The sequence below is a fragment of the Oncorhynchus mykiss genome, chromosome 19 (genome assembly GCF_057628025.1).
Source record: "Oncorhynchus mykiss isolate SJ-2025 chromosome 19, ASM5762802v1, whole genome shotgun sequence".
NCBI lineage: Eukaryota > Metazoa > Chordata > Actinopteri > Salmoniformes > Salmonidae > Oncorhynchus > Oncorhynchus mykiss.
The window spans coordinates 7,725,968-7,752,940 of NC_143040.1; the positions used below are offsets into that span (position 1 = coordinate 7,725,968).

The following is a 26,973-nucleotide window of genomic DNA, read 5'->3' on the forward strand; positions in this document are numbered from 1 at the left end:
CTACTCCGTCCCCTGGGCTGCTCTCTCCTCTCCCGGTCCAGCTTCAGCTCTGGAGCTCAGAGAGACCATCTCCATGGCATTGACATAAAGATCCATGTTGCTCACCCTGTTCACTCTCTTCTGCCTCCTGGTGGGCTAGGGAGATACAGCACCAACAGTCAGACATTTACTCTCTAGTATCTCCATTCTCTCTCCCTCCCCCTCACCCCCTCTCCCTCTCCCTCTAGTTTAAATGACTTGTAACGTCTGAGTAAATGTCTTTACCTTGTAGTACAGGTAGGAGGTGGTGATGGCTGTCAGTAGGATCAGCAGCACTACAAAGTGTCTGATGATGAAGGCTGGCAGAGGAGAGGCTGCAAACAGAAACACCTTTGATGAGGGGACTGATCATCATCACATAGATCTGTGGGAAATCTGTCAATGACAAAGTTATAAGATTGATTCATGTTCAGTTACCTGTGATGGTGAGGGAGAGGAGCTCACTCTCAGAGGAGAAGTTATGAGAGAAAACATAATAGTCATAAACACAGCTGTAGTTCCCTTGGTGGGAGTCATCTGCAGCAGGGAAGAGGAAGGCAGCAGAGTGATTGACAGCTGGCTGGATCTGGGTTCTGTTGGAGCCGGTGAACGTGAGGAGGAAGGAGCCTCCTGGGTACTGTGGCTGAGTGGAGCAGGTGATGGTGAAGTTGTAGCCCCTGAACACCTCGGGCCCCTGGTGGCCCCTGGAGACCCCTCCCATTGAGTCAGTCAGGAAGATATCAGGCTGGACCAGGAGATCTGTAACAATAAAAGAGAACAAGAAAAACCTCTTCAACTAGTTTCCTATAGATATGACAATAACATCAGCATGTAACAGTGCCAGCCATCCTCCCTCACAGGGCAACATGAGTAGTGGGCCTACAGTCACTGAGACAACATATGTTGATATCAGGCTTAAGCAGGACATCTGGAACAAGAGGAGAGAAAAAGAAAACGTAGCTCCTCAACTACTTTCCTCATTTAGATGTGACAATAACATGACATGTGACAGTGGTAGTGAGTAGAGACGTTCACTGAGATAACACTCAAACACAAAAGCATTCTGGGATATGTAAGTTGTATTTGATTCCTACTTGACTGAGTGATCTATTTAGTAAAGCAGACTGACAAGTTAAACAGTCATCATGAGAGGTGCAGAGGAAGTTGTATGAATGAAGGAAATCAGTTGAATATAATTATAAAATGTTGTTATTACCTGAGCAGATCACTGTGAGTTCAGGAAGGAGATCATACGTTCTGCTACACTCCCTCAGTGAAGACTCAGACCCAGAACAGGAAACTTCAATCCCTCTAGTGGTGTTTCCAGGTAGTGCTGAAACAGTGGAGCCACAACCCAACTGTCTACACACTACTGCAGCTACATCCTCTTGGTTCTTGACAGCTCCCACAATCCTCCACTCTCTCTGGTAGTACGACTCCACTCCACCAGCACAGCGACTGCCTCCTCCCACCAGCCTCACATCATCAGGCTCTGAGAAAAGAAAAGAGAGAGACAGTAATCTTACTATTTCTCACTAAAACACACCTATATTGTCTCATATTCTTCACTCCAGGTGAGAAACAATGTTGATTGAGTGACAAACTGTTTCTTACCTGAGCAGGTGAGTCCAACAGCATTACCAGGTAGGCAGGTGTTGTGTTTTCTGTCTGAGGTGTCACAGTCCAGGAGAAGGGACTCTTTGCCTTTACACTGGAACTCTTTATCCCAGGTCTGACCCTCACCTTCTCCATAGAGCCCCCCCTGTAGAGCTGCAGGAGCCCCACAGCCAAGCTCCACACAGACTACCTCTGCATCCTGCCGGTCAAAGTCAGCTTCACACACTGAGGCCCAGGACTGATTGGACTTCACCTCCACTCTCCCAGAGCAGAGACCAGCTCCATCCACAAGCCGCACAGAGTCTGGAGAAAAAGAGTTGGTTGAACATTCAATCAGTTTTGTTGATGACACTGTCAAGGACTAAACACAAATATGTTGGATAAAGATAGTAGTTTGCTATGTTTGATACTGTAAGAGGTAGAAATGGGTTCTTAGTCACTCAGGATAGGGTTGGGAATAATGCAGGCAGGAGACAGGAATAAGTTCACTTCACTTTATAGAAAATAAACAGCTGGACATCCATCAGGCAGCTTCACTTCAGTACCATCTGATCTACAAGGTCTGATGCTGTATGTCAGGGTCAGGCTGGGCCAAGAGTAGAAAAGGTTACTGGTTATTATGACCTCACTGGTGAGAACTCAGTGATAATAATACATTTTATCTCTCCCATATCTTCCTCTTCCTCTCCTCCTCCCTCATTCTCTCTTTGTGACAGTGGTAGTGAGTTGAGACGTTCACTGAGGTAACACTCAAATACAAAGCATTCTGGGATATTTAAGTTGTATTTGATTCCTACTTGACTGAGTGATCTATTTAGTAAAGCAGACTGACAAGTTAAACAGTCATCATGAGAGGTGCAGAGGAAGTTGTATGAATGAAGGAAATCAGTTGAATATAATTATAATATGTTGATATATTTCCTGAGCAGATCACTGTGAGTCCAGGAAGGAGATATAATACATGGACAAAAGTATGTGGAACTCAGCAGCGAGTTTTACAACAGAGGATTATTTTAATGCTCTACGTGGTTCAACACTCGGCGGTCCGTTCTGTGAGCTTGTGTTGTCTACCACTTCACGGCTGTGCCGTTGTTGCTCCGAGATTTTCCACGTTGAAATTCACTGACATCTTCAGTAAGGACAGTTTTCTGCCGATGTTTGTCTATGGAGATTACATGGCTGTGTGCTTAATTTTAGACACTTGTCAGCAACAGGTGTGACTGAAATAGCCGAATCCACTGAAGTCAACATACTGTTGGCAATATAGTGTATCTTGTTATTACCTGAGCAGATCACTGTGAGTCCAGGAAGGAGATCATAACTTCTCCAACACTCCCTCAGTGAAGACTCAGACCCAGGACATCTAACTCCAAACCCTCTAGTGGTGTTTCCAGGTAGTGCTGAAACAGTGGAGCCACAACCCATCTGTCTACACACAACTGCAGCTACATCCCTCTGGTCCCTGTCATCAGCTCCCACAATCCTCCACTCTCCCTGGTCGTACCACTCCACTCCACCAGCACAGCGACTGCCTCCTCCCACCAGCCTCACATCATCAGGCTCTGAGAAAAGAAAAGAGAGAGACAGTAATCTTACTATTTCTCACTAAAACATACCTATATTGTCTCTCATATTCTTCACTCTAGGTGAGAAACAATGTTGATTGAGTGACAAACTGTTTCTTACCTGAGCAGGTGAGTCCAACAGCATTACCAGGTAGGCAGGTGTTGTTCTCTCTGTCTGAGGTGTCACAGTCCAGGAGAAGGGACTCATTACCTTTACACTGGAACTCTTTATCCCAGGTCTGACCCTCACCTTCTCCATAGAGCCCTCCCTGTAGAGCTGCAGGATCCCCACAGCCAACATCCCTACAGACTACCTCTGCATCCTGCCGGTCAAAGTCAGCTTCACACACTGAGGCCCAGGACTGATTGGACTTCACCTCCACTCTCCCAGAGCAGAAACCAGATCCACCCACAAGCCGCACAGACTCTGGAGAAAAATAGTTGGTTGAACATTCAATCAGTTTTGTTGATGACACTGTCAAGGACTAAACACAAATATGTTGGATAAAAGATAGTAGTTTGCTATGTTTGATACTGTAAGAGGTAGAAATGGGTTCTTAGTCACTCAGGATCGGGTTGGGAATAATGCAGGCAGGAGACAGGAATAAGTTCACTTCACTTTATAGAAAATAAACAGCTGGACATCCATCAGGCAGCTTCACTTCAGTACCATCTGAACTACAATGATCTGCCCATGAACATCTCCCATAAACCAATATGACAAACACAAATATAATGTTTAAATACATCTGACATCTCTCTCTATTTAAATGAAATAAAAACACATAAAACATGATACATGGTAATATTGTATAATGTATAAATAAATCTCTCAATATGACCAGTCTCTTACCTGAACAGGTCACATGATGATAATATTCACCATAACAGAAACCAGGTTCTTCTATGATGTTACACTGTCTAATAGAAGACTCATCTCCACTACAAATACTAAATAGTCTGACTCCTCTTCTTCCATCTTCTATCAGAGGTCCTCTAGATACAGATACAGGATTCCCACAGTCCATCTCTCTACACACAACCTTAACATCTCTCCTCATTCCCCACCACTTAAAACATAGACCTGACCACTCTCCTTCATAGAAGACTTCCACTGTCCCAGAACAGGAAGTGGTTCCATCCACCAGTCTGACTGAGAGTTCAGCTGTAAACAGCAGAGAGGAAAACACAGTGGTGAGGACAGATGATGACAGTGATTCTGTTATTCTAACAGCAGTAATGCTTTGTGGTTGACAAGTATTAGTAGTTCCATAAAACACTACTTGTTATTAGGTTTTAGAATGGTTTGTATGGACACATGCATTTCTCCATGTGGGATACTAAAGTTGACTAATATTGAACTGCTATAATCACTGTAGATTTATACTCTACCTACCTGGTGGACTGACACTTTGAGCCTGGAGATCTGAGGAGAAAGAGAGCGACAGAGGAGAAAGAGACGGAGAGATAGATAGAAACAAAGGAGAAAGGGAAGAGAGAGACAGAGGTTAAATGAACATCAACATGACCTTTCATGATGTGATGGCGAAGACAGGCTTATCGTTGGTATGGTGCAACAACACCCATGTGTACATACACTATATATACAAAAGTATGTGGACACTCCTTCAAATGAGTGGATTCTAGTTCAGCCACTCTCCATCCTGACAGATGTAAAAAATCAAGCACTCAGCCATGCAATCTCCATAGACAAACATTTGCAGTAGTATGTACTTAATGAAGAGCTCAGTGACTTTCCCCTCTCTTCTCCCCCTCTACACTTCTCTTCTCCTCCCCTCTCTTCTCCTCTTCTCCCCCTCTCTTCTCCAGTCTATTCTCCTCTTCTCCCCCTCTCCTCTACTCTTCTCCCCTCTCCACTCCTCTTCTCCCATTCCTCTTATCCCCCTCTCCTCTTCTCCCCCTTCTAGCCCGCTCTTCCCCCACTTCTCCCCCTTTCTTCTCCTCTTCTCCTCCTCTCTTCTTCCCCCACTTCTCCCCCTTTCTTCTCCTCTTCTCCTCCTCTCTTCTTCCCCCACTTCTCCCCCTTTCTTCTCCTCTTCTCCTCCTCTCTTCTTCCCCCTCTTCTCCCCCTCTCCTCTTCTCTCCCTCTCTTCTCCTCCCCTCCCCCTCTTCTCTTCTCCACATCTCTTCTCCTCTTCTGACCCTTTATTCTCCCCTTCTGCTGCCCCCCCTCTTCTCCTCTTCTCCCCACTCGCCTTATCTCCCGCTCACTTCTCTTCTCCCCCTCTTCTTCTCCTCATCTCCCCCTTTCTTCTCCTCTTCTCCCCTCCCCTCCCCTCTCCATTTCATTTTGGTTTTCATCAACCTCAGACTTAAATATCAGTGTTCCAAGAACCTCCACCAGGGGAATTGTAGACTCCTCAAATGGTCCACCACCTTCTCCCAAACTGCCTTCTCATACAAACCAATAAAGACATGGAATGGTCTCACCTCAACATGGATCTAGTCCAATCAGACGTGTCTCACCTAAACATGGATCTAGTCCAATCAGACGTGTCTCACCTCAACATGGATCTAGTCCAATCAGACGTGTCTCACCTCAACATGGATCTAGTCCAATCAGACGTGTCTCACCTCAACATGGATCTAGTCCAATCACAAGTGTCTCACCTCAACATGGATCTAGTCCAATCAGACGTGTCTCACCTCAACATGGATCTAGTCCAATCAGACGTGTCTCACTTCAACATGGATCTAGTCCAATCAGACGTGTCTCACCTCAACATGGATCTAGTCCAATCACACGTGTCTCACCTCAACATGGATCTAGTCCAATCAGACGTGTCTCACATCAACATGGATCTAGTCCAATCAGATGTGTCTCACATCAACATGGATCTAGTCCAATCAGACGTGTCTCACATCAACATGGATCTAGTCCAATCAGACGTGTCTCACCTCAACATAGATCTAGTCCAATCAGACGTGTTCACACTGATATTGATCTAATAGGCAACAGTGATTTTTTTTAATGACAGAATAAACACATTACATTTCAATAGGTTGAATAACTTATCTCTGTACAGTACTCTGATTAGATACTATTTAATGCTGAGTTTGGACACAGGTTTTTATAGGAACACTAAGGCACCTGGACCACATATTGAGATGTGCCTTTAGTTAAGTAAATCAGTTGTTACATAAGGTGACAGTTGTAGGTGTCACGACTTCCGCCGAAGTCGGTCCCTGTCCTTGTTCTGGCGGTGAAGAAGGATGGCGGTCTGCGCCCGTGCATTGACTATCAAGGTATCAACCAAATCACTGTGAGGTACCTGCTGCCTCTCATAGCCAGTGTGATAGAGTCAATGCACGGGGCTTCTTCACAAAATTGGATCTCAGGAGCGTTTACAACCTGGTGAGTATCCGGGAGGGGGACGAGTGGAAGACGGCATTTAGTACCACCTCAGGGCACTATGAGTACCTCGTCATGCCGTACAGGTTGATGAATGCTCCATCAGTCTTCCAGGCCTTTGTAGACAAGATTTTCCAGGACCTGCACGGGCAGGGTGTAGTGGTGTATATCAATGACATTCTGATGTACTCCGCTACACGCGCCGAGCATGTGTCCCTGGTGTGCAGGGTGCTTGGTCGTCTGTTGGAGCATGACTTATACGTCAAGGCTGAGAAATGTCTGTTCTTCTAACAGTCTGTCTCCTTCTAGGGTACCGCTTTTCCACTTCAGGGGTGGAGATGGAGAGTGACTGCATTTCCACTTCAGGGGTGGAGATGGAGAGTGACTGCATTTCAGCTGTGTGTAATTGGCTGACTCCCACCCCGGTAAAGGAAGTGCAGCGGTTTCTATGGTTTCAACTACTACCGGAAGTTTATCCAGGGCTTTGGTCAGGTAGCCAACTACTACCGGAGGTTTATCCAGGGCTTTAATCAGGTAGCCAACTACTACCGGAGGTTTATCCGGGGCTTTGGTCAGGTAGCGACTCACATTACCTCACTGCTGAAGGGGGGACCGGTGCGACTGCAGTGGACGGCTGAGGCGGACAGGGCTTTTGGTCACCTGAGGGCTCTGTTTACCTCGGCTCCCCTGCTGGCTCATCCGGATCTGGGATAGGAGCCGTGCTCCCTCAGCGCTCGGGTATGCCACTAAAGGTCCGCACCTGTGCTTTCTTTTCTAAGAAGCTCAGCCCGGCGGAGCAAAACTATGATGTGGGGGACCGGGAGCTGTTGGCTGTTGTCAAGGCTCTGAAGGCGTGGAGACATTGGCTTGAGGGGGCTAAACACCCTTTTCCCATCTGGACTGACCACCGCAATCTGGAGTACATCCGGGCAGCGAGGAGACTGAACCCTCGCCAGGCAAGGTGGAGACTGAACCCTCGCCAGGCAAGGTGGAGACTGAACCCTCGCCAGGCAAGGTGGAGACTGAACCCTCGCCAGACAAGGTGGAGACTGAACCCTCGTCAGGCAAGGTGGAGACTGAACCCTCGCCAGGCAAGGTGGAGACTGAACCCTCGCCAGGCAAGGTGGAGACTGAACCCTCGCCAAGCAAGGTGGAGACTGAACCCTCGCCAGGCAAGGTGGAGACTGAACCCTCGCTAGGCAAGGTGGAGACTGAACCCTCGCCAGGCAAGGTGGAGACTGAACCCTCGCCAGGCAAGGTGGGCCATGTTGTTTTTACCCTTTTTGTTTTCACCGTCCTACAGACCAGGTTCCCAGAACGCTAAGGCAGATGCACTGTCCTACAGACCAGGTTCCCAGAACGCTAAGGCAGACGCACTATCCTACAGACCAGGTTCCCAGAACGCTAAGGCAGATGCACTGCCCTACAGACCAGGTTCCCAGAACGCTAAGGCAGACGCACTGTCCTACAGACCAGGTTCCCAGAACGCTAAGGCAGACGCACTGTCCTACAGACCAGGTTCCCAGAACGCTAAAGCAGACGCGCTGTCCTACAGACCAGGTTCCCAGAACGCTAAGGCAGATGCACTGTCTCGGATGTATAACACAGAGGAGCGGTCCATAGATCACACTCCCGAACTTCCGGCCTCTTGCTTGGTGGCACCGGTAGTGTGGGAGCTGGACGCAAGACATCGAGCGGGCGTTACGTACAGAGCCCACTCCCCTCCACCTGCCCAGAGGGACGTTACAGCCCTTACCCATTCCACAACGACCGTGGTCGCACCTTTCTGTGGACTTCCTCAAGGATCTTCCTCCCTCACGATCCTGGTCGTTGTGGATCGGTTCTCTAAGTCCTGCGGTCTCCTTCCTTTTCCCGGTCTCCCTACCGCCCTACAGACTGAGGAGGCCCTGTTTACACATCTCTTATGGGCACTATGGGGTGCCAGAGGATATAGTGTCTGATCGAGGTCCCCAGTTCACGTCAAGGGTCTGTTGGGCAATCATGGAACGTCTGGGGCCTCGGTCAGCCTTACCTCTGGTTTTCCCCTCCGCCATCGGGTTTTCACCTCCGCCACCGCAGTGAGGCCCCGGTCTGGCTCTCGACCCGAAACCTGCCCCTCCGCCTGCCCTGCCGGAAGCTGGGCCCGCGGATTGTGGGGCCATTCAAAGTCCTGAGGAGAGTGAACAAGGTTTGCTACAGGTTACATCTTCCCCCCCGATTACCGTATTAACCCCTCGTTCCATGTGTCTCTCCTCAGGCCGGTGGTGGCTGGTCCACTCCAGGAGTCTGAGTTGCAGGTGGTTCCTCCGCCCCCTCTGGACATCGAGGGGGCTCCGGTGTATGCTTTTTGAGCCATACTGGACTCGAGGCGTCGGGCGAAAGTCCTTCAGTACCTTGTGGAGTGGGAGAGGTACGGTCCGGAGGAGAGATGGTGGAGGACGTTTTGGACCCTTCGTTGCTGCGGGAGTTCCACCGTCTCCATCCGGATCGCCCTGCACATCAAGGGGGGGTACTGTTACAACTTCCGCAGAAGTCGGTCCCGCTCCTTGTTCGGGCAGCGACGTCAACGGCCTTCTAGCCTTCGCCGATCCACTTTTCATTTTCCATTTGTTTTGTCTTTGTTTACACGCCTGGTTCCAAATCCAAATGACATGTTCATTATTTAACCCTCTGTTTTCCCCATGGTTTTTGTGCGGGATTGTTTTATGTATGTTTGGTCTGTACAAATCTCTCTCTTACCCCCCCCCCTCTCTCCCCTCCCTTCTCTCTTCCCTCCCCTTCTCTCTCTTTCTCTCTCCTCGACAATTCTCTCTCTCCCCTCTCCTTTTCCCTCCCTTGCCCTCCTCCCTCCTCTACCTCCTCTCTCCCCTACCCCCCTCTGTCCCACCCCGTCCTCTGCTCTCCCCACCCTTCCTTTCTCCTCCCTCTCATTCTGCTCCTCTCTCGCTCTCTCTCTCTCTCTCTCTCGTTCTCTCTCTGTTCTTGACATATAGTGTTGGACTTGATGATCTTGACTCTGCTCATAGACTTCTATCATCTACACCCCTCCCTTCTTCTACTCTAACATAACACCAATATAATATATAATACATAATATATACTCTCATTCATTTACATAGAGACAGATACAATCAATGATTGACACACTGAATATACAACAGTCAGACGCATGACACCATCACAACTTAACTGACATTAGTGCCTGTCCCCAGATGGACAGTTAGACTACAGTAAAGTACATTTACAGGTGATCACATCATTGTCCTGCTTTGAGACACATTTTTACTGTCTGCTTCCAGTTGCATGTTATTTTACTAACCCTGCAAATTATAATATATCTTACAATATCAAAACATATCTCAGTAACTGTCACAAGTGTATATCAGTGTAACAAAATCCTACCTGTGCTCCACAACAGGGTCATCAGTACCACTGCAGGTATCATATCTGTCTCTAACTGGGGCTCCACAGTCTGCTGTCATAAAGAGTGGACTGAAGGAAAATACTGCTAGGCTATATGACTTCTCTCTCATTATGTCCTTACTTCAATGATGTGAGATTAACTTCTTAGCATCTTATCTTGGATCAGTGGTTGAACACACGACAGCAAACTGATATGTTAAAAAAAACTCCACAGGGAACTGCTGGCAGAGCAGCAACGTTTCACATAGAGTGTCCTATAATATCACCTCTAACTTTCTACTGCTTGAGTTCAACTCTTATAGAATATTGGCTTAATGTTCCAGCACCTAAATATAAACAGTACCAGCACCCAAAATGAGTAGTGATGAGGTCTCATGTTAGAGCAGGAGAAGGGGGGATGTGGTGTAGAAGCTAGAGGTCTGTTACCCAAGTCAACTCAACAGGCCTGATGCTATATGTCTCCTATATGTCTCCTTCTACCAACCCAGTCTGTTAGTAAGAACTATTTATCTCTCCCTTCTCCCCTGTCTCCTTCTACCAACCCAGTCTGTTAGTAAGAACTATTTCTCTCTCCCTTCTCCCTGTCTCCTCCTCAGTCTGTCAGTGAGTAAGAACTATCTCTCTCTCCTATCTCTCTCTCTCCCTCCTCCCCTGTCTCCTCCTCAGGCTGGCAGTGAGTAAGATATCTCTCTCCTATCTCTCTCTCTCTCCCTCCTCCCCTGTCTCCTCCTCAGGCTGTCAGTGAGTAAGATCTCACTCTCCTATCTCTCTCGCTCTCCCTCCTCCCCTGTCTCCTCCTCAGTCTGTCAGTGAGTAAGAACTATCTCTCTCTCCCAGCCTTGTGGTTGATTAAAGACCCCCCCACCCTCACGTTTCACCATTTGGTAGTCCGTACCACAAACCTGGGTTTGGCAGATGCCAGGAGAACGCTACCTACCCCAAAGCATAGTGCCAACTGTAAAGTTTGGTGGTGTAGGAATAATGGTCTGGGGCTGTTTTTCATGGTTCAGGCCCCTTAGTTCCAGGGAAAGGGAAATCTTAAGGCTACAGCATAACAATGACATTCTAGACTATTATGTGCTTCCAACTTTGTGGCAACAGTTTGGGGAAGGCCCTTTCCTGTTTCAGCATGACAATGCCCCTGTACACAAAGCGAGGTCCATACAGAAATAGTTTGTTGAGATCGATGTGGAAGAACTTTACTGGCCTTCACAGAGCCCTGACCTAAACCCCATTGAATACCTTTAGGGATGAATTGAAATGTCGACTGAGCCAGGCCTAATCGCCCAACCTCACTAATGCTGTTGTGGCTGAATGGAAGCAAGTCCTCGCAGCAATGTTCCATCTTCTAGTGGAAAGCCTTCCCAGAAGACTCGAGGCTGTTATAGCAGCAATGTTCCAACATCTAGTGGAAAACCTTCCCAGAGGACTGGAGGCTGTTATAGCAGCAAAGGGGGGACCAACTCCATATTAATGCCCATGATTTTGGAATGAGATGTTAGATGAGCAGGTGTCCACATACTTTTGGTCATGTAGTGTACATTCCCCTTCCATGTAAATGTGTAACTCTCTATGCAGATGAGATTAAATCTAATTACATTTCTTTTTTCTTTTTTTAAATCATTAATTTCAGAGGTCAGGGGTCAAGCTGAGCCGGACCAAGAGTGGACAAGGTTGCTGATTATGATGACATCACTGGTGAGAAGTCAGTAAAGACAAGATATTCAGCTGGCTGCATGTTAGTCTGTCAGCCCTATCTCTGTTGACATCTCACTTTCTCTCCACGCCTTTCTCTCTCTCTCTCTCTCTGTTCCTCTCTCTCTCTTCCTGACAGATAGCATCAGGCCTGTTGCCTTGGTAACAGACCTCTATCATCTAAACCCCCCTTCTCCTACTTTAACATCAGACCAATATAATATATAATATGTCAAGTATAAGTAGTTCCATAAAACACTACTTGTTATTGGGGTTTTAGAATGGTTTGTATGGACACATGACTTTCTTCATGTGGGATAATAAAGTTTACTAATATTGAACTGCTATAATCACTGTAGATTTATACTCTACCTACCTGGTGGACTGACGCTTTGACCCTGGAGATCTGAGGAGAAAGAGAGAGACAGAGGAGAAAGAGAGAGAGAGAGAGACAGAGAGATAGAGAGAAAGGGAGGAGTCAGAGGAAGAGAGAGGCAGAGGTTAAATCAACATAACATGACCTTTCATGATACGATGGGGAAGACAGTGGTATGGTGCAACAACACCCATGTGTAAACACATTCGCCATCTCTCCTCCACCCTCCTCTCTCCCCTACCCTCCTCTCTCCCCTACCCTCTTCTCTCCTCTGCAAATCTCTCTATCACCTCCCTCCCATCATCTATACTCTACCCTTCTCTCTCCTATCCTCCACTCTCCCCTTCCCTCCTTTCTCCCCTCCCCTTCTCTCTACCCTCCCCTCTATCCCCTACCCTCCTCTCTCCTCTACCCTTCTCTCGTATCTACCCTCCTCTCTCCTCTACCCTTCCCTCTTTTCTCCTTCTCAAATCTCTCTCCCCTACCCTCCTCTCTCCCCTACCCTCCTCTCTCACCTATCTTGCTCTATGCCCTCCTTTCCTATTGCCCCTCCCTTTCTCTCTCCCCAACCCTCCTCTCTCCCTACCCTCTCTCTCTCCTCCTCCTCAAATCTCTCTCCCCACCCCTCCTCTCTTCTCATCTCTCTCTCTCTCTCTCTCATTCTCTCTCTCTTCGTGACGTATAGTGTTGAACCTGTTCATCTTGACTCAGCTCATAGACCTCTATCATCTACACCCCTCCCTTCTCCTACTCTAACATAACACCAATATAATATATAATACATAATATATACTCTCATTCATTTACATAGAGACAGATACAATCACTGAATATACAACAGTCAGATGCATGACACCATCACAACTTAACTGACATTAGTGCCTGTCCCCAGATGGACAGTTAGACTACAGTAAAGTACATTTACAGGTGATCACATCATTGTCCTGCTTTGAGACACATTTTTACTGTCTGCTTCCAGTTGTATGTTATTTTACTAACCCTGCAAATTATAATATATCTTATAATATCAAAACATATCTCAGTAACTGTCACAAGTGTATAACAGCATCCTACCTCTGCTCCACAACAGGGTCATCAGTATCAGTGCAGGTATCATATCTGCCTCTAACTGGGGCTCCACAGTCTGCTGTCAAAAAGAGTGGACTGAAGAGTGGAAAATACTGCTAGGCTATATGACTTCTCTCTCATTATGTCCTTACTTCAATGATGTGAGATTAACTTCTTAGCAACTTATCTTGGATCAGTGGTTGAACACACTACAGCAAACTGATATGTTAAAAAAACTCCACAGGAAACTGCTGACAGAGCAGCAAAGTTACACATAGTGTGTCCTATAATATCACCTCTAACTTTCTACTGCTTGAGTTCACCTCTTATAGAATATTGGCTTAATCTTCCAGCACCTAAATATAAACAGTACCAGCACCCAAAATTAGTACTGATGAGGTCTCATGTTAGAGCAGGAGATGGGGGGATGTGGTGTAGAAGCTGTCTGTTACCCAAGTCAACTCAACAGGCCTGATGATGTATGTCAGGGTCAGGCTGGGCCAAGAGAGGAACAGGTTACTGGTCATGATGACATCACTGGTGAGAAGTCAGTGACAAAAAAGATGAAGAGGAGACGAGAGAAGAGGAGAGGAGACGAGAGAAGAGGCGAGGGGGGAGAGGAGGAGAGGAGAGGGGGGAGAAGAGGAGAGGGAGAGGGGGGAGAAGAGGAGAGTGAGAGGGGAGAAGAGGAGAGGAGAGGAGAGGAAAGGGGGGACAAGGGGAGACGCGAGAAGAGTAGAGGGGGGAGAAGAGGAGAGGGAGAGGGGAGAAGAGGAGAGGGGGGAGAAGAGGAGAGGGAGAGGGGAGAAGAGGAGAGGGGAGAGAAGAGGAGAGGGAGAGGGGAGAAGAGGAGAGGAGAGGGGGGAGAAGAGGAGAGGGAAAGGGGGGAGAAGAGGAGAGTGAGAGGGGAGAAGAGGAGAGGAGAGGAGAGGAAAGGGGGGAGAAGGGGAGACGCGAGAAGAGTAGACGGGGGAGAAGAGGAGAGGGAGAGGGGAGAAGAGGAGAGGGGGGAGAAGAGGAGAGGGAGAGGGGAGAAGAGGAGAGGGGAGAGAAGAGGAGAGGGAGAGGGGAGAAGAGGAGAGGAGAGGGGGGAGAAGAGGAGAGGAGAGGAGAGGAAAGGGGGGAGAAGGGGAGACGCGAGAAGAGTAGAGGGGGGAGAAGAGGAGAGGGAGAGGGGAGAAGAGGAGAGGGGGGAGAAGAGGAGAGGGAGAGGGGAGAAGAGGAGAGGGGAGAGAAGAGGAGAGGGAGAGGGGAGAAGAGGAGAGGAGAGGGGGGAGAAGAGGAGAGGGAGAGGGGGGAGAAGAGGAGAGTGAGAGGGGAGAAGAGGAGAGGGGGGAGAAGAGGAGAGTGAGAGGGGAGAAGAGGAGAGGGGGGAGAAGAGGAGAGGGAGAGGGGAGAAGAGGAGAGGGGAGAGAAGAGGAGAAGGAGAAGGGGAGAAGAGGAGAGGAGGTACTGTTTGTCACACCGTTCCACTCAGAGGACTCTACCTTTTGTTATCAAGTGGGGTTTTCCACTATATTTAGTAAACCAGTCATTTCAGTGAAGGGAACAAGTGCACACTTTAGGAGAAAGGAGGATAATTGGGACAATGCTTCTTTCTAGTCTACAGTCCTGTGTCTGTGACACCAGATTACCACCTAGTGGCCATAAGAGGAACTGTCCTGTCAGTGTGTTTTTACTGCTGGCTCAAAACAACACTGTGACACCAGATTATCACCTAGTGGCCATAAGAGGAACTGTCCTGTCAGTGTGTTTTTACTGCTGGCTCAAAACAACACATACAGGATATGATTCATGTGTGAGTACTAAAAGCACATGAATATAGTATATTATAGTAAATTTGATATATATGTGGGTCTGATAAGTAAACAGTCTTAATGTTTGCTGTTTTATCACTCAGAAGAACAATGTGTCAGGACATACGCCAGAGATGAGAAGCAGGTACGTGGAATCAACATTTAATCAGGAACAGACAAAGACAAGAACAGCGTCAGCACACGGGTACAAAACCACAAACCACAATTAATGCTGAAGCAGGGAACAGATCGGGGAACCAGACAGATGTAGGGAAGGTAATGACAGAGGTGACTGAGTCCAGGTCCAATAATCGTTGATGCGCGTGACGGGGGGAGCAGGTGTGTGTAATGATGGTGCAGGATGGAGAGTAATGCTGTTGAGCCCGGGGCCTTCGGGCTCCAGGGAGGGGGAGGGGGAGGGGGGGGGGGAGCAGGTGTGTGTAATGATGGTGCAGGATGGAGAGTAATGCTGTTGAGCCTGGGGCCTTCGGGCTCCAGGGAGGGGGAGGGGGAGGGGGGGGGGGGAGCAGGTGTGTGTAATGATGGTGCAGGATGGAGAGTAATGCTGTTGAGCCTGGGGCCTTCGGGCTCCAGGGAGGGACACATTGGGCACTATGTAACCAAACACATGTGAAAGCTCATGATATGAGTGATAAGAAGTGTTTAAAAAGGTGAGTTCTGAACCCTGTAGACTACTGCACTACTTCTGAAGAAGACCAGAGTCATTTCAGAATGAAGACTGCTATAGTTCTGACGGTGTTGCTGCTCTGTCTGTCTGGGGCCTGGACTCAGGGAGAGAGTGGAGGGGTGACTAGTAGTTCTGTCTGTCTGTCTGTCTGTCTGTCTGGGGCCTGGACTCAGGGAGAGAGTGGAGGGGTGACTAGTAGTTCTGTCTGTCTGTCTGCCTGTCTGTCTGTCTGTCTGTCTGGGGCCTGGACTCAGGGAGAGAGTGGAGGGGTGACTAGTAGGTCTGTCTGTCTTTCTGCCTGTCTGTCTGTCTGTCTGTCTGTCTGGGGCATGGACTCAGGGAGAGAGTGGAGGGGTGGCTAGTAGTTCTGTCTGTCTGTCTGTCTGGGGCATGGACTCAGGGAGAGAGTGGAGGGGTGGCTAGTAGTTCTGTCTGTCTGTCTGTCCGTCCAGCCGTCTGTCTGTCTGGGGCATGGACTCAGGGAGAGAGTGGAGGGGTGGCTAGTAGTTCTGTCTGCCTGTCTGTCCGTCCAGCCGTCTGTCTGTCTGGGGCATGGACTCAGGGAGAGAGTGGAGGGGTGGCTAGTAGTTCTGTCTGTCTGTCTGTCCGTCCAGCCGTCTGTCTGTCTGGGGCATGGACTCAGGGAGAGAGTGGAGAGGTGGCTAGTAGTTCTGTCTGTCTGTCTGTCCGTCCAGCCGTCTGTCTGTCTGGGGCATGGACTCAGGGAGAGAGTGGAGGGGTGGCTAGTAGTTCTGTCTGTCTGTCTGTCCGTCCAGCCGTCTGTCTGTCTGGGGCCTGGAATCAGGGAGAGAGTGGAGAGGTGGCTAGTAGTTCTGTCTGTCTATCTGTCCGTCCAGCCGTCTGTCTGTCTGGGGCATGGACTCAGGGAGAGAGTGGAATATGTACACTAAATCACCAAAAGTATGTGGACACCTGCTCATCTAACATCTCATTCCAAAATCATGGGCATTAATATGGAGTTGGTCCCCCTTTACTGCTATAACAGCCTCCAGTCTTCTGGGAAGGCTTTCCACTAGATGTTGGAACATTGCTGCTATAACAGCCTCCACTCTTCTGGGAAGGCTTTCCACTAGATGTTGGAACATTGCTGCTATAACAGCCTCCACTCTTCTGGGAAGGCTTTCCACTAGATGTTGGAACATTGCTGCTATAACAGCCTCCAGTCTTCTGGGAAGGCTTTCCACTAGATGTTGGAACATTGCTGCTATAACAGCCTCCAGTCTTCTGGGAAGGCTTTCCTCTAGATGTTGGAACATTGCTGTGAGGACTTGCTTCCATTCAGCCACAAGAGCATTAGTGAGGTCGGAAACTGATGTTGGGCGATTTGGCCTGGCTCGCAGTCGGCGTTCCAATTCATCCCAAAGGCGTTCAACGTCATTGAGGTCAGGGCTTTGTGAAGTTCTTCCACACCAATCTCAACTAACCATTCATGTATTGAACTCGCTTTGTGTACAGGGACGTTGTCATGCTGAAACAGGAAAGGGCCTTCCCCATACTGTTGCCACAAAGTTGGAAGCACAGATTCCTCTAGAATGTCATTCTATGCTATAGCATTAATTTCCCTTAACTGGAACTAAAAGGCCCGAACCATGAAAAACAGCCCCAGACCATTATTCCTCCTCCACCAAACTTTACAGTTGTCACTATGCATTGGGGCAGGTAGCGTTCTCAAACCCAGATTAGTGTGTTGGATTGCTAGAAGGTGAAGATGATTCATTACTCCAGAGAATACGTATCCACTGCTCCAGAGTCCAGTGGCTGTGAGTTTTACACCACTCAAGCCGACGCTTGACATTGCCCATATTGATCTTAGGTTTGTATGCAGCTGCTCGGCCGTGGAAACCCATTTCAGGAAGCTCCTGACAAACAGTTTCTTGTGCTGATGTTGCTTCCAGAGGCCGTTTGGATCTCGTTAGTGAGTGTTGCAACCAAGTACAGACGATTTTTACACGTTACACTCTTCAGCACTCGGCGGTCCTGTTCTGTGAGCTTGTGTGGCCCACTACTTCTTGGCTGAGCCGTTGTTGGTCCCAGATGTTTCCACTTCACAATAACAGCACTTACAGTCGACCAGGCAGCTCCAGCAAGGCAGGAATTTGACAAACTGACTTGTTGGAAAGGTACCATCTTATAATGGTGCCACGTTCAAAGTTACTGAGATCGTCAGTAAGGCCATTCTACTGCCAATGTTTGTCTATGGAGATTGCATGGCTGTGGGCTTAAATTTAAACACCTGTCAGCAACTGGTGTGGCTGAAATGGCCCAATCTACTAATTTGAAGGGGTGTCCACATACTATTGTATATATAGTGTATTCACCCAGCTGTCTGGTCCAGGAGAATATCACCTGTGATGCTGTCTGGTCCAGGAGAATATCACCTGTGATGCTGTCTGGTCCAGGAGAATACCACCTGTGATGCTGTCTGGTCCAGGAGTATACCACCTGTGATGCTGTCTGGTCCAGGAGAATATCACTTGTGATGCTGTCTGGTCCAGGAGAATATCACCTGAGATGCTGTCTGGTCCAGGAGAATATCACCTGTGATGCTGTCTGGTCCAGGAGAATATCACCTATGATGCTGTCTGGTCCAGGAGAATACCGCCTGTGATGCTGTCTGGTCCAGGAGAATATCACCTGTGATGCTGTCTGGTCCAGGAGAATATTACCTGTGATGCTGTCTGGTCCAGGAGAATATCACCTGTGATGCTGTCTGGTCCAGGAGAATACCACCTGTGATGCTGTCTGGTCCAGGAGAATATCACCTGTGATGCTGTCTGGTCCAGGAGAATATCACCTGTGATGCTGTCTGGTCCAGGAGAATATCACCTCTCAATATTGGGACGGCAGGGTAGATTCATAAAGTGGAGTGATGATGTTATGTAAGGATCAGACTGTATAGGCTATATTACATGTATTTAGTGTATTATTGGGGCAGCAGGGTAGTGGTTAGAATGTTATGTAAGGATCAGACTGTATAGGCTATATTACATGTATTTAGTGTATTATTGGGGCAGCAGGGTAGTGGTTAGAATGTTATGTAAGGATCAGACTGTATAGGCTATATTTCATGTATTTAGTGTACAGTGGGGCAAAAAAGTATTTAGTCAGCCACCAATTGTGCAAGTTCTCACACTTAAAAAGATGAGAGAGGCCTGTAATTTTCATCATAGGTACACTTCAACTATGACAGACAAAATGAGAAAAAAAAATCCAGAAAATCACATTGTAGGATTTTTAATGAATTTATTTGCAAATGATTGTGGAAAATAAGTATTAAGTATAAGTAATAAGTATCACTGGTTAGAGGACAAATCAGGTTGTTGGTGCTGTTGAAACTAACACAACTAAAAACACATGGAAATGGGAGATATATTTTACCTCCCTGGTTAGAGGACAAATCAGGTTGTTGGTGCTGTTGAAACTAACACAACTAAAAACACATGGAAATGGGAGATATATTTTACCTCCCTGGTTAGAGGACAAATCAGGTTGTTGGTGCTGTTGAAACTAACACAACTAAAAACACATGGAAATGGGAGATATATTTTACCTCCCTGGTTAGAGGACAAATCAGGTTGTAGGTGCTGTTGAAACTAACACAACTAAAAACACATGGAAATGGGAGATATATTTTACCTCCCTGGTTAGAGGACAAATCAGGTTGTTGGTGCTGTTGAAACTAACACAACTAAAAACACATGGAAATGGGAGATATATTTTACCTCCCTGGTTAGAGGACAAATCAGGTTGTTGGTGCTGTTGAAACTAACACAACTAAAAACACATGGAAATGGGAGATATATTTTACCTCCCTGGTTAGAGGACAAATCAGGTTGTAGGTGCTGTTGAAACTAACACAACTAAAAACACATGGAAATGGGAGATATATTTTACCTCCCTGGTTAGAGGACAAATCAGGTTGTAGGTGCTGTTGAAACTAACACAACTAAAAACACATGGAAATGGGAGATATATTTTACCTCCCTGGTTAGAGGACAAATCAGGTTGTTGGTGCTGTTGAAACTAACACAACTAAAAACACATGGAAATGGGAGATATATTTTACCTCCCTGGTTAGAGGACAAATCAGGTTGTTGGTGCTGTTGAAACTAACACAACTAAAAACACATGGAAATGGGAGATATATTTTACCTCCCTGGTTAGAGGACAAATCAGGTTGTTGGTGCTGTTGAAACTAACACAACTAAAAACACATGGAAATGGGAGATATATTTTACCTCCCTGGTTAGAGGACAACCTGCAGAAGACAGTCAGCTACATTTTGGAGAGATGCATTTACAATTAGAGGTTGTTAAACAAAGTAACACAACACTTATTTTTCATCCCTCATCGATATCATGTTGAAATCAATTGTGTGAGAGTGGGGAGATGAGTTTGTCCTGTTAAAACTAACAGCTCAAAAACCACATGGAATCTGGGAATAATGTGTACATCACTGGTTAGAGGACAACTTGTAGAAAACATCTAGCTACATTTTGATTCAAGTGGGTCACCAATGCTGTAAGTGTAACACAGCTCTTTTTGTGTTAGTCACTTTCTGTTATATCATATAAATATCACTCTTTCAATTCAGAGCCTGGATTTTCCCCCTGAGGCTAATATCCATATCATGCAGAAATCAATTGAACAGGGGGCAAACGTTTAGTGTTCTACATTGTGACATCATTAAAATACTCCTTCTACAATGTTAAAACATTCTACATTGTGACATCATTAAAATACTCCTAATACAATGTTTAAACATTCTACATTGTGACATCATTAAAATACTCCTACTACAATGTTAAAACATTCTACATTGTGACATCATTAAAATACTCCTTCTACAATGTTAAAACATTCTACATTGTGACATCATTCAAATACTCCTAATACAATGTTTAAACATTCTACATTGTGACATCATTAAAATACTCCTACTACAATGTTAAAACATTCTACATTGTGACATCATTAAAATACTCCTACTACAATGTTAAAACATTCTACATTGTGACATCATTCAAATACTCCTAATACAATGTTTAAACATTCTACATTGTGACATCATTAAAATATTCCTACTACAATGTTAAAACATTCTACATTGTGACATCATTAAAATATTCCTACTACAATGTTAAAACATTATACATTGTGACATCATTAAAATACTCCTTCTACAATGTTAAAACATTCTACATTGTGACATCATTAAAATACTCCTAATACAATGTTAAAACATTCCACATTGTGACATTAATTCATTGATATCACGAAACAACTCCTTCATTAATGTATTTTCTGATGTTTGATCAGAGATCTTTTATCAGAGTATCTCTTGTAACATTGATCACAGCTATGAGGTTTCTCTCCTGTGTGTGTTCTCTGGTGTACAATCAGATGATTGGATGTAGTTAAACTCTTCCCACATTGTTCACAGCTATGAGGTTTCTCTCCTGGGTGTGTTCTCTGGTGTACAATCAGATGGCTGGATGTAGTTAAACTCTTCCCACATTGTTCACAACTATAAGGTTTCTCTCCTGTGTGTGTTCTCTGGTGTGATACCAGGTTGCTTGACTGAGTAAAACTCTTCCCACATTGACCACAGCTATGAGGTTTCTCTCCTGTGTGTGTTCTCTGGTGAGACAACAGGCTGCTTGACTGAGTGAAACTCTTCCCACATTGACCACAGCTATGAGGTTTCTCTCCTGTGTGTGTTCTCTGGTGTATAATCCGATGGCTAGATGTAGTAAACTCTTCCCACATTGATCACAGCTATAAGGTTTCTCTCCAGTGTGAATTCTCATGTGTACTTTTAGTGAATTTGATCTTAAGTAACTCTTCCCACAGTCAGAGCAGCAGTGAGATTTCTTCCCTGTTGGTCTCCACTGGTGTTTCTTGAGGTGTTCTGATCGGGAGGGACTCTTCCCTGCCTCGTCAGCTTCATGATGTTGTTGAGGCTCCCCAGAGGATCCACGATAGTCACGTCTCTCTCCTGTGTAAACAACAAGTCAGACAGATGGTTAAAGGCCCACAACAGCAGAAATCCACTGTAAAAGGTGATGCCAACAGCGTAGCCATGATGTTGTACAACAATTGACGTCTGTAATGAATGTTACAATTATTTGACAATTGTCTTGAGACAGTCAAGTGAGCAACAATAGTCATAGTCTTGTTTTCACATTAGTAGTAACATCGATGATTGTCGGCTATAAATAAGTTATTACAGTTGCTGAACCCCTAAGCAGTGTGCCAGACAACCTTTGGTCACCAATATAGGCCCCTTTCTGTGTTTGCTAAAATAGGTGCACGAGGGAAATGAATTGAATGTGAGAGTGGTTACATTTATCCAGCCCCCATCCCTCAGCTGTGAGAGGAGGAGAGTAACTTAGTGAACTCAAACCAGCTAGCTGACAAACCACGTAATTATATAATTAAATGGGCCAACACGTACATACGACAGAAGTGTGTTTAATACACAGCGACTAACATACACCAAAACAGTGTAAAGAGAGTGAATGTTGTAGCTATGTTTGCTATAAAGCTACCGAGGTGTCTAACTGTTGTTGTTGAAGGAGCGTCCCGTCCACTAGATTATACGTCACACTGGCAGCGTCGCCTGAACCTAAAAGACGCACATCGCCATCTGCTGACTGGAGGGGCAACGCAGTTGAGGAACCAAAAGTTTATTTTTCATTTATTTCATTAAAGTTGATTATTATATTAAGTCGTTCAAAGAGAAGCATGTGTTGATTGATTCGTTTTTAATGAGTGATAATTTAAAACAAACTCTAGACCCACTATATATTTACATTGAACCATAGTTCTGACAGGGATCATTTTGACCCACTACATATTTACATTGAACCATAGTTCTGACATGGATCATTTTGACCCCAGAGGCATATCTTTTATCACAGCCAAAATGTGGTTCATTCAATTCATCCAATTTTTCATCAATCAACTTGTTCTTAATACATCTAAATCCTGGTTTAGTGTTTCTGTATCAATAAGGACTTTTAACAAATTAAAATCCTTTGGAGTCATTTTGACTCCATCCAAAATCACCTTTGATAAATAGGACGTTTATTTCAAATCAAAATCACATTTTATTGGTCACATACACGTGTTTAGCAAATGTTATTGCAGGTGTAGCAAAATGCTTGTGTTTCTAGCTCCGACACTGCAGTAATATCTAACAAGTAATATCTAATATTTCACAACATATACCCAATACACACAAATCTAAGTATTTGAATGTAGGTGTCTCTGTAGACATCCCACCAGAGGGTGGAGGGGCACCTGTATCAGTGGTTTTGACCAGATAGACACCTGCACACACACAGTATAGTGCCTCCCATGTTCTCTCCTAAGATTGGACTTTCTATACCACGTATCACCTGACTGTGTACAAAACTGCCAATGATAGAAACCTCTTCCAGTGGTATACAGTGTATTCATTAAGTATTCAGACCCCTTCACTTATTCCACATTTAGTTACATTACAGCTTCATTCTAAAATGTAATATGTTTTTCCCCTCATCAACCGACACACAAAACCCCATAATAACAAAACAAAAACAGGTTTGACATTTTTGCAAATGTCTTTACTTAAGTATTCAGACCCTTTGCTATGAGACTCAATATTGAGCTCAGACATCCTGATTCCATTGATCATCCTTGAGATGTTTCTACAACTTGATTGGAGTCCACCTGTGGTAAATTCAATTCATTAGACATGATTTGGAAATGTAGACAGCTGTCTATATATGTCAGAGCAAAAACCAAGCCATGAGGTCAAAGGAATTGTCCGTAGAGCTCTGAGACAGGATTGTGTCGAGGCACAGCTCTGTGGAAAGGTACAAAAAATGTCTGTAGCATTGACGGTCCCCATGAACACAATGGCCGCCATCATTCTTAAATGGAAGAAGTTTGGAACCACCAATACTCTTTCTAGAGCTGGCCACCCGGCCAAACTGAGACATCGGGGGAGAAGGGCCTTGGTCAAGGAGGTGAACAAGAACCCGATGTTCACTCTGACAGAGCTCCAGATTTCCTCTGTGGAGACGGGAGAACCTTCCAGAAGGACAACCATCTCTGCAGCACTCCACCAATCAGGCCTTAATGTAGCAGTGATTAAATTGTCAACATTTATTTCAATGGACAATTATGTGAACTGTTCTGTGAAATGTGTTGGTTAGAGATGAATTGCAGGAGCTTGCAGGGATTTGTAGGCATGTTGTCTACTTTGATGCTAATTAGCATTTTCGAATCTGAGAGTAGAGAGAGACATCCCCATTAGTTCCTGCCAAGGCAGCATCTACTCTCCCTGGGGTTTATTATGGATCCCCATTAGTTCCTGCCAAGGCAGCATCTACTCTTCCTGGGGTTTATTATAGATCCCCATTAGTTCCTGCCAAGGCAGCAGCTACTCTTCCTGGGTTTATTATGGATCCCCATTAGTTCCTGTCAAGGCAGCAGCTACTCTTCCTGGGGTTTATTATGGATCCCCATTAGTTCCTGCCAAGGCAGCATCTACTCTCCCTGGGGTTTATTATGGATCCCCATTAGTTCCTGTCAAGGCAGCAGCTACTCTTCCTGAGGTCCAGCAAAAATAAAGGCAGTTATACCATTTTAAAAACATGACAATAAATTCACAACACACTGTGTCCTCAGTCACCTTGTCCCAGAGAGGTTTACATGGTTATCAAAACATCACACCAGGGTGAGTCTAAACAAAACACAGCCCTGTGGGGAAAATGAATGGAACCATCTCCCTGTTTGACCTCTAGTTGTTATGGATATTATGACTCTACAGAGACACACAGTGGACCTGTCAAAATATGTTCCATTGATAAATCACACTTTATTTAACCTCAATGTCATCTTGTGTTTACATGGCATTGTAGATTTTAGCGGTATATAGTATGTATTCTGGATGTTTTCAGTGTGTTTTTAACCCTTTCAGACAATGGATTAATCACAATTAAAAATAGTGCATTAACATTACACAAAGTGGACTCAAGTCTGACAGCCCAAACAAACACACACATTCTCAGTCAAAAACACAAGTCAGAACACAGCCTCTCGATTCTCTCATGTGTTTTCAGGTTCTCTGACTGGGAAAATGTCTTTCCACAGTGAGAGCAGTGGTATGTCTTCTCCTCCTGTGTATTTGTATGTATTATTTCATGCTCTTTCAGGTACCTTAACCGGGTAAATCTCTCTCCACACTGGGAGCAGCGGTACATCTTCTTACCTGTGTGTGTCCTCTCATGCTTGTTCAGGTTTCCTACCTGGCCAAAACTCTTTCCACAATGGGAACATTGGAAAAGCTTTTCCCCTGTGTGTCCCCTCTCATGCGTTTGCAGGCTCCCTAACTGGGTAAACGTCATTCCACATTGGGAACAGTGGTAAGGCTTCTCTCCAGTGTGTATTCTCTTATGTGTTCTCAGGCTCCCTGACTGAGTAAAACTCTTTCCACACAGTGATGTCGTCCTGCTGGTTTGGACGTCTCGGGGTCTGGTTTCCCTGAAGGACTCTTCCTGCTGTCAGAAGGAGAGTCTGGTCTCTCTCCTGTCAAAGACAAACAGATGATTTAATTAAACAGAGACCTGAATGAAACCTCCACATGATAAAACTTCCTATGATGTATAATCTAGACTAGATCCCTCAATCACCTGAAGTCACTTTTCACAAGTGTTATTAAAGCCACTACAAAATGCAGGTCTCTGTGTGGTTCTTAGTCAGAGAGGCCTATAGAATGGTCTAGAATGTCATTGTATGTTGTAGCGTTACACCAGTCCAGCCTAAGCTTGACACTCTAGCAATGATAAAGTACTTTATGATAACGCGAAAATTAAATAAACGATTTGGTATCATTTTTATTATGGAAGAGTGAATAAGTGTGCTTCAAACGGTTTGCTTGTAATGATTTGTAGCCATCGTCTCGACTACCTGTGCATGAGAGTCCATTCAACTCAGTTTCCCTACCTGAAAAAAAGCCATTCCATAAAGCGTATTCGCGCACGCAAATTCAGGAAGAAACTGAAGAGCAGATGGCCTGACCGCGTTTTGCGACTGTCGGCTCACTTGACCGCAGTCAACGGTGGGCTGGAAATCGCCTCCAGTTTAGTACAGTGGAATTGCAGTATTGAATGAAGGCAAGTCCATTCCGTGAGACATTTAAGTTGTGATTTTGGGTGCAAATCCATTGTTAAAGTTTTGTTGTTGGCCAGCTTCTTGATGGTATTCACATCTTACAGTGTAGCTTTATCAATTCCTACACTAAAAAACGGCATTTAAGCTCAGAACTAGAGTAGAATGCCGTTTTAAAACCACGTATCAGTTCAACAACTATTTTCAAGACAGGACTTACTGGTGTTACTCAGATCTTCTGTCTCCTTCTCTTCTTCCCTCTCCTCCTCCTTCAATATGACAGTTATCTCTCCTTCATTCACTCCAAAAAAAGTATAATCGTTTTCTTCCTCTTCTTTCTGTGTAACAGCCTCACCCTCTACTTCTTCGTTTACTGTGACATCCTCCTCTTCATTCTCCTCTTTCACGACAACGTTCAGCCAAATGCCTTCTTTCTCCTTCCAGCAGACCTCTTTTTTAGCAGGAGGGCAGTAGCTTGCTGAGCTCATGGTCGGGGATGTTAGCCAGCTAACCTAGCTAGTTAGCGACTAGCCTAGTGATAGGCTCATTTATCAAGCCAGCTACCGTTACCTGACTAAACGGAAATATGACATGAAATGGGGAAACTAGTTAAAAGACAGAATTATGTTCCAAATACAGAAGTGAATATAGACCGAAGCAGTCTGAACAGCTTGAACGTTTCCGCTAGGAAGCTACCGAGGTGGCTGACGAGATGTTGTTGAAGAAGCGTCCCGTCCACTACATTATACGTCACTCTGATAGCATCGCCTGAAAAACGCATATCGCCATCTGTTGACTGGAGTGGTTAACGCAGATAAATGTTTATTTTATTTCCAGACAAAAAGTGCATTTTTACATTTCTTTCATTAAATAATAAAATAATAGTCAGACAACTGCAGATTTGTAATAAGTATGAATTTAAAACCTACTTCTACATTCTACCAACCAACACATGTTTCTCCTACAGGGAATATTAACCAATGAGGTGGGTCTTTCCACATTCTACCAACCCAACAGATGTTTCTACTACAGGGAATATTAACCAATGAGGTGGGTCTTTCCACATTCTACCAACCCAATAGATGTTTCTACTACAGTGAATATTAACCAATGAGGAGGGTCTTTCCACATTCTACCAACCCAACAGATGTTTCTCCTACAGGGAATATTAA

At 45.5% G+C, this 26,973-nt stretch overlaps 1 protein-coding gene across 2 annotated transcripts; it reads right to left on the reverse strand.

The window, feature by feature from the left end:
* On the reverse strand, positions 1–26,532 carry LOC110511353 (scavenger receptor cysteine-rich domain-containing protein DMBT1). 2 transcript variants are annotated; one of them, XM_090209992.1, is made up of 10 exons: positions 26,022–26,532; positions 25,128–25,219; positions 24,822–24,978; positions 12,068–12,100; positions 4,054–4,365; positions 3,322–3,627; positions 2,919–3,197; positions 457–777; positions 265–353; positions 1–135 (listed from the first exon to the last, which is right to left on the reverse strand). In XM_090209992.1, the coding sequence occupies exons 1-10, from the start codon at positions 26,287–26,289 to the stop codon at positions 1–3; spliced, it is 1,992 nt and encodes a 663-aa protein (XP_090066118.1). In that variant the 5' UTR covers positions 26,290–26,532. The 2 variants fall into 2 exon arrangements, 1 of the variants encoding a protein (XP_090066118.1); XR_016488749.1 differs by lacking the exons at positions 1–135; positions 265–353; positions 457–777; ... (4 more) ...; positions 24,822–24,978; positions 25,128–25,219 and adding an exon at positions 25,670–25,925 and having other exon boundaries at positions 26,022–26,159.
* Between the last annotated feature and the right edge of the window lie 441 nt (positions 26,533–26,973).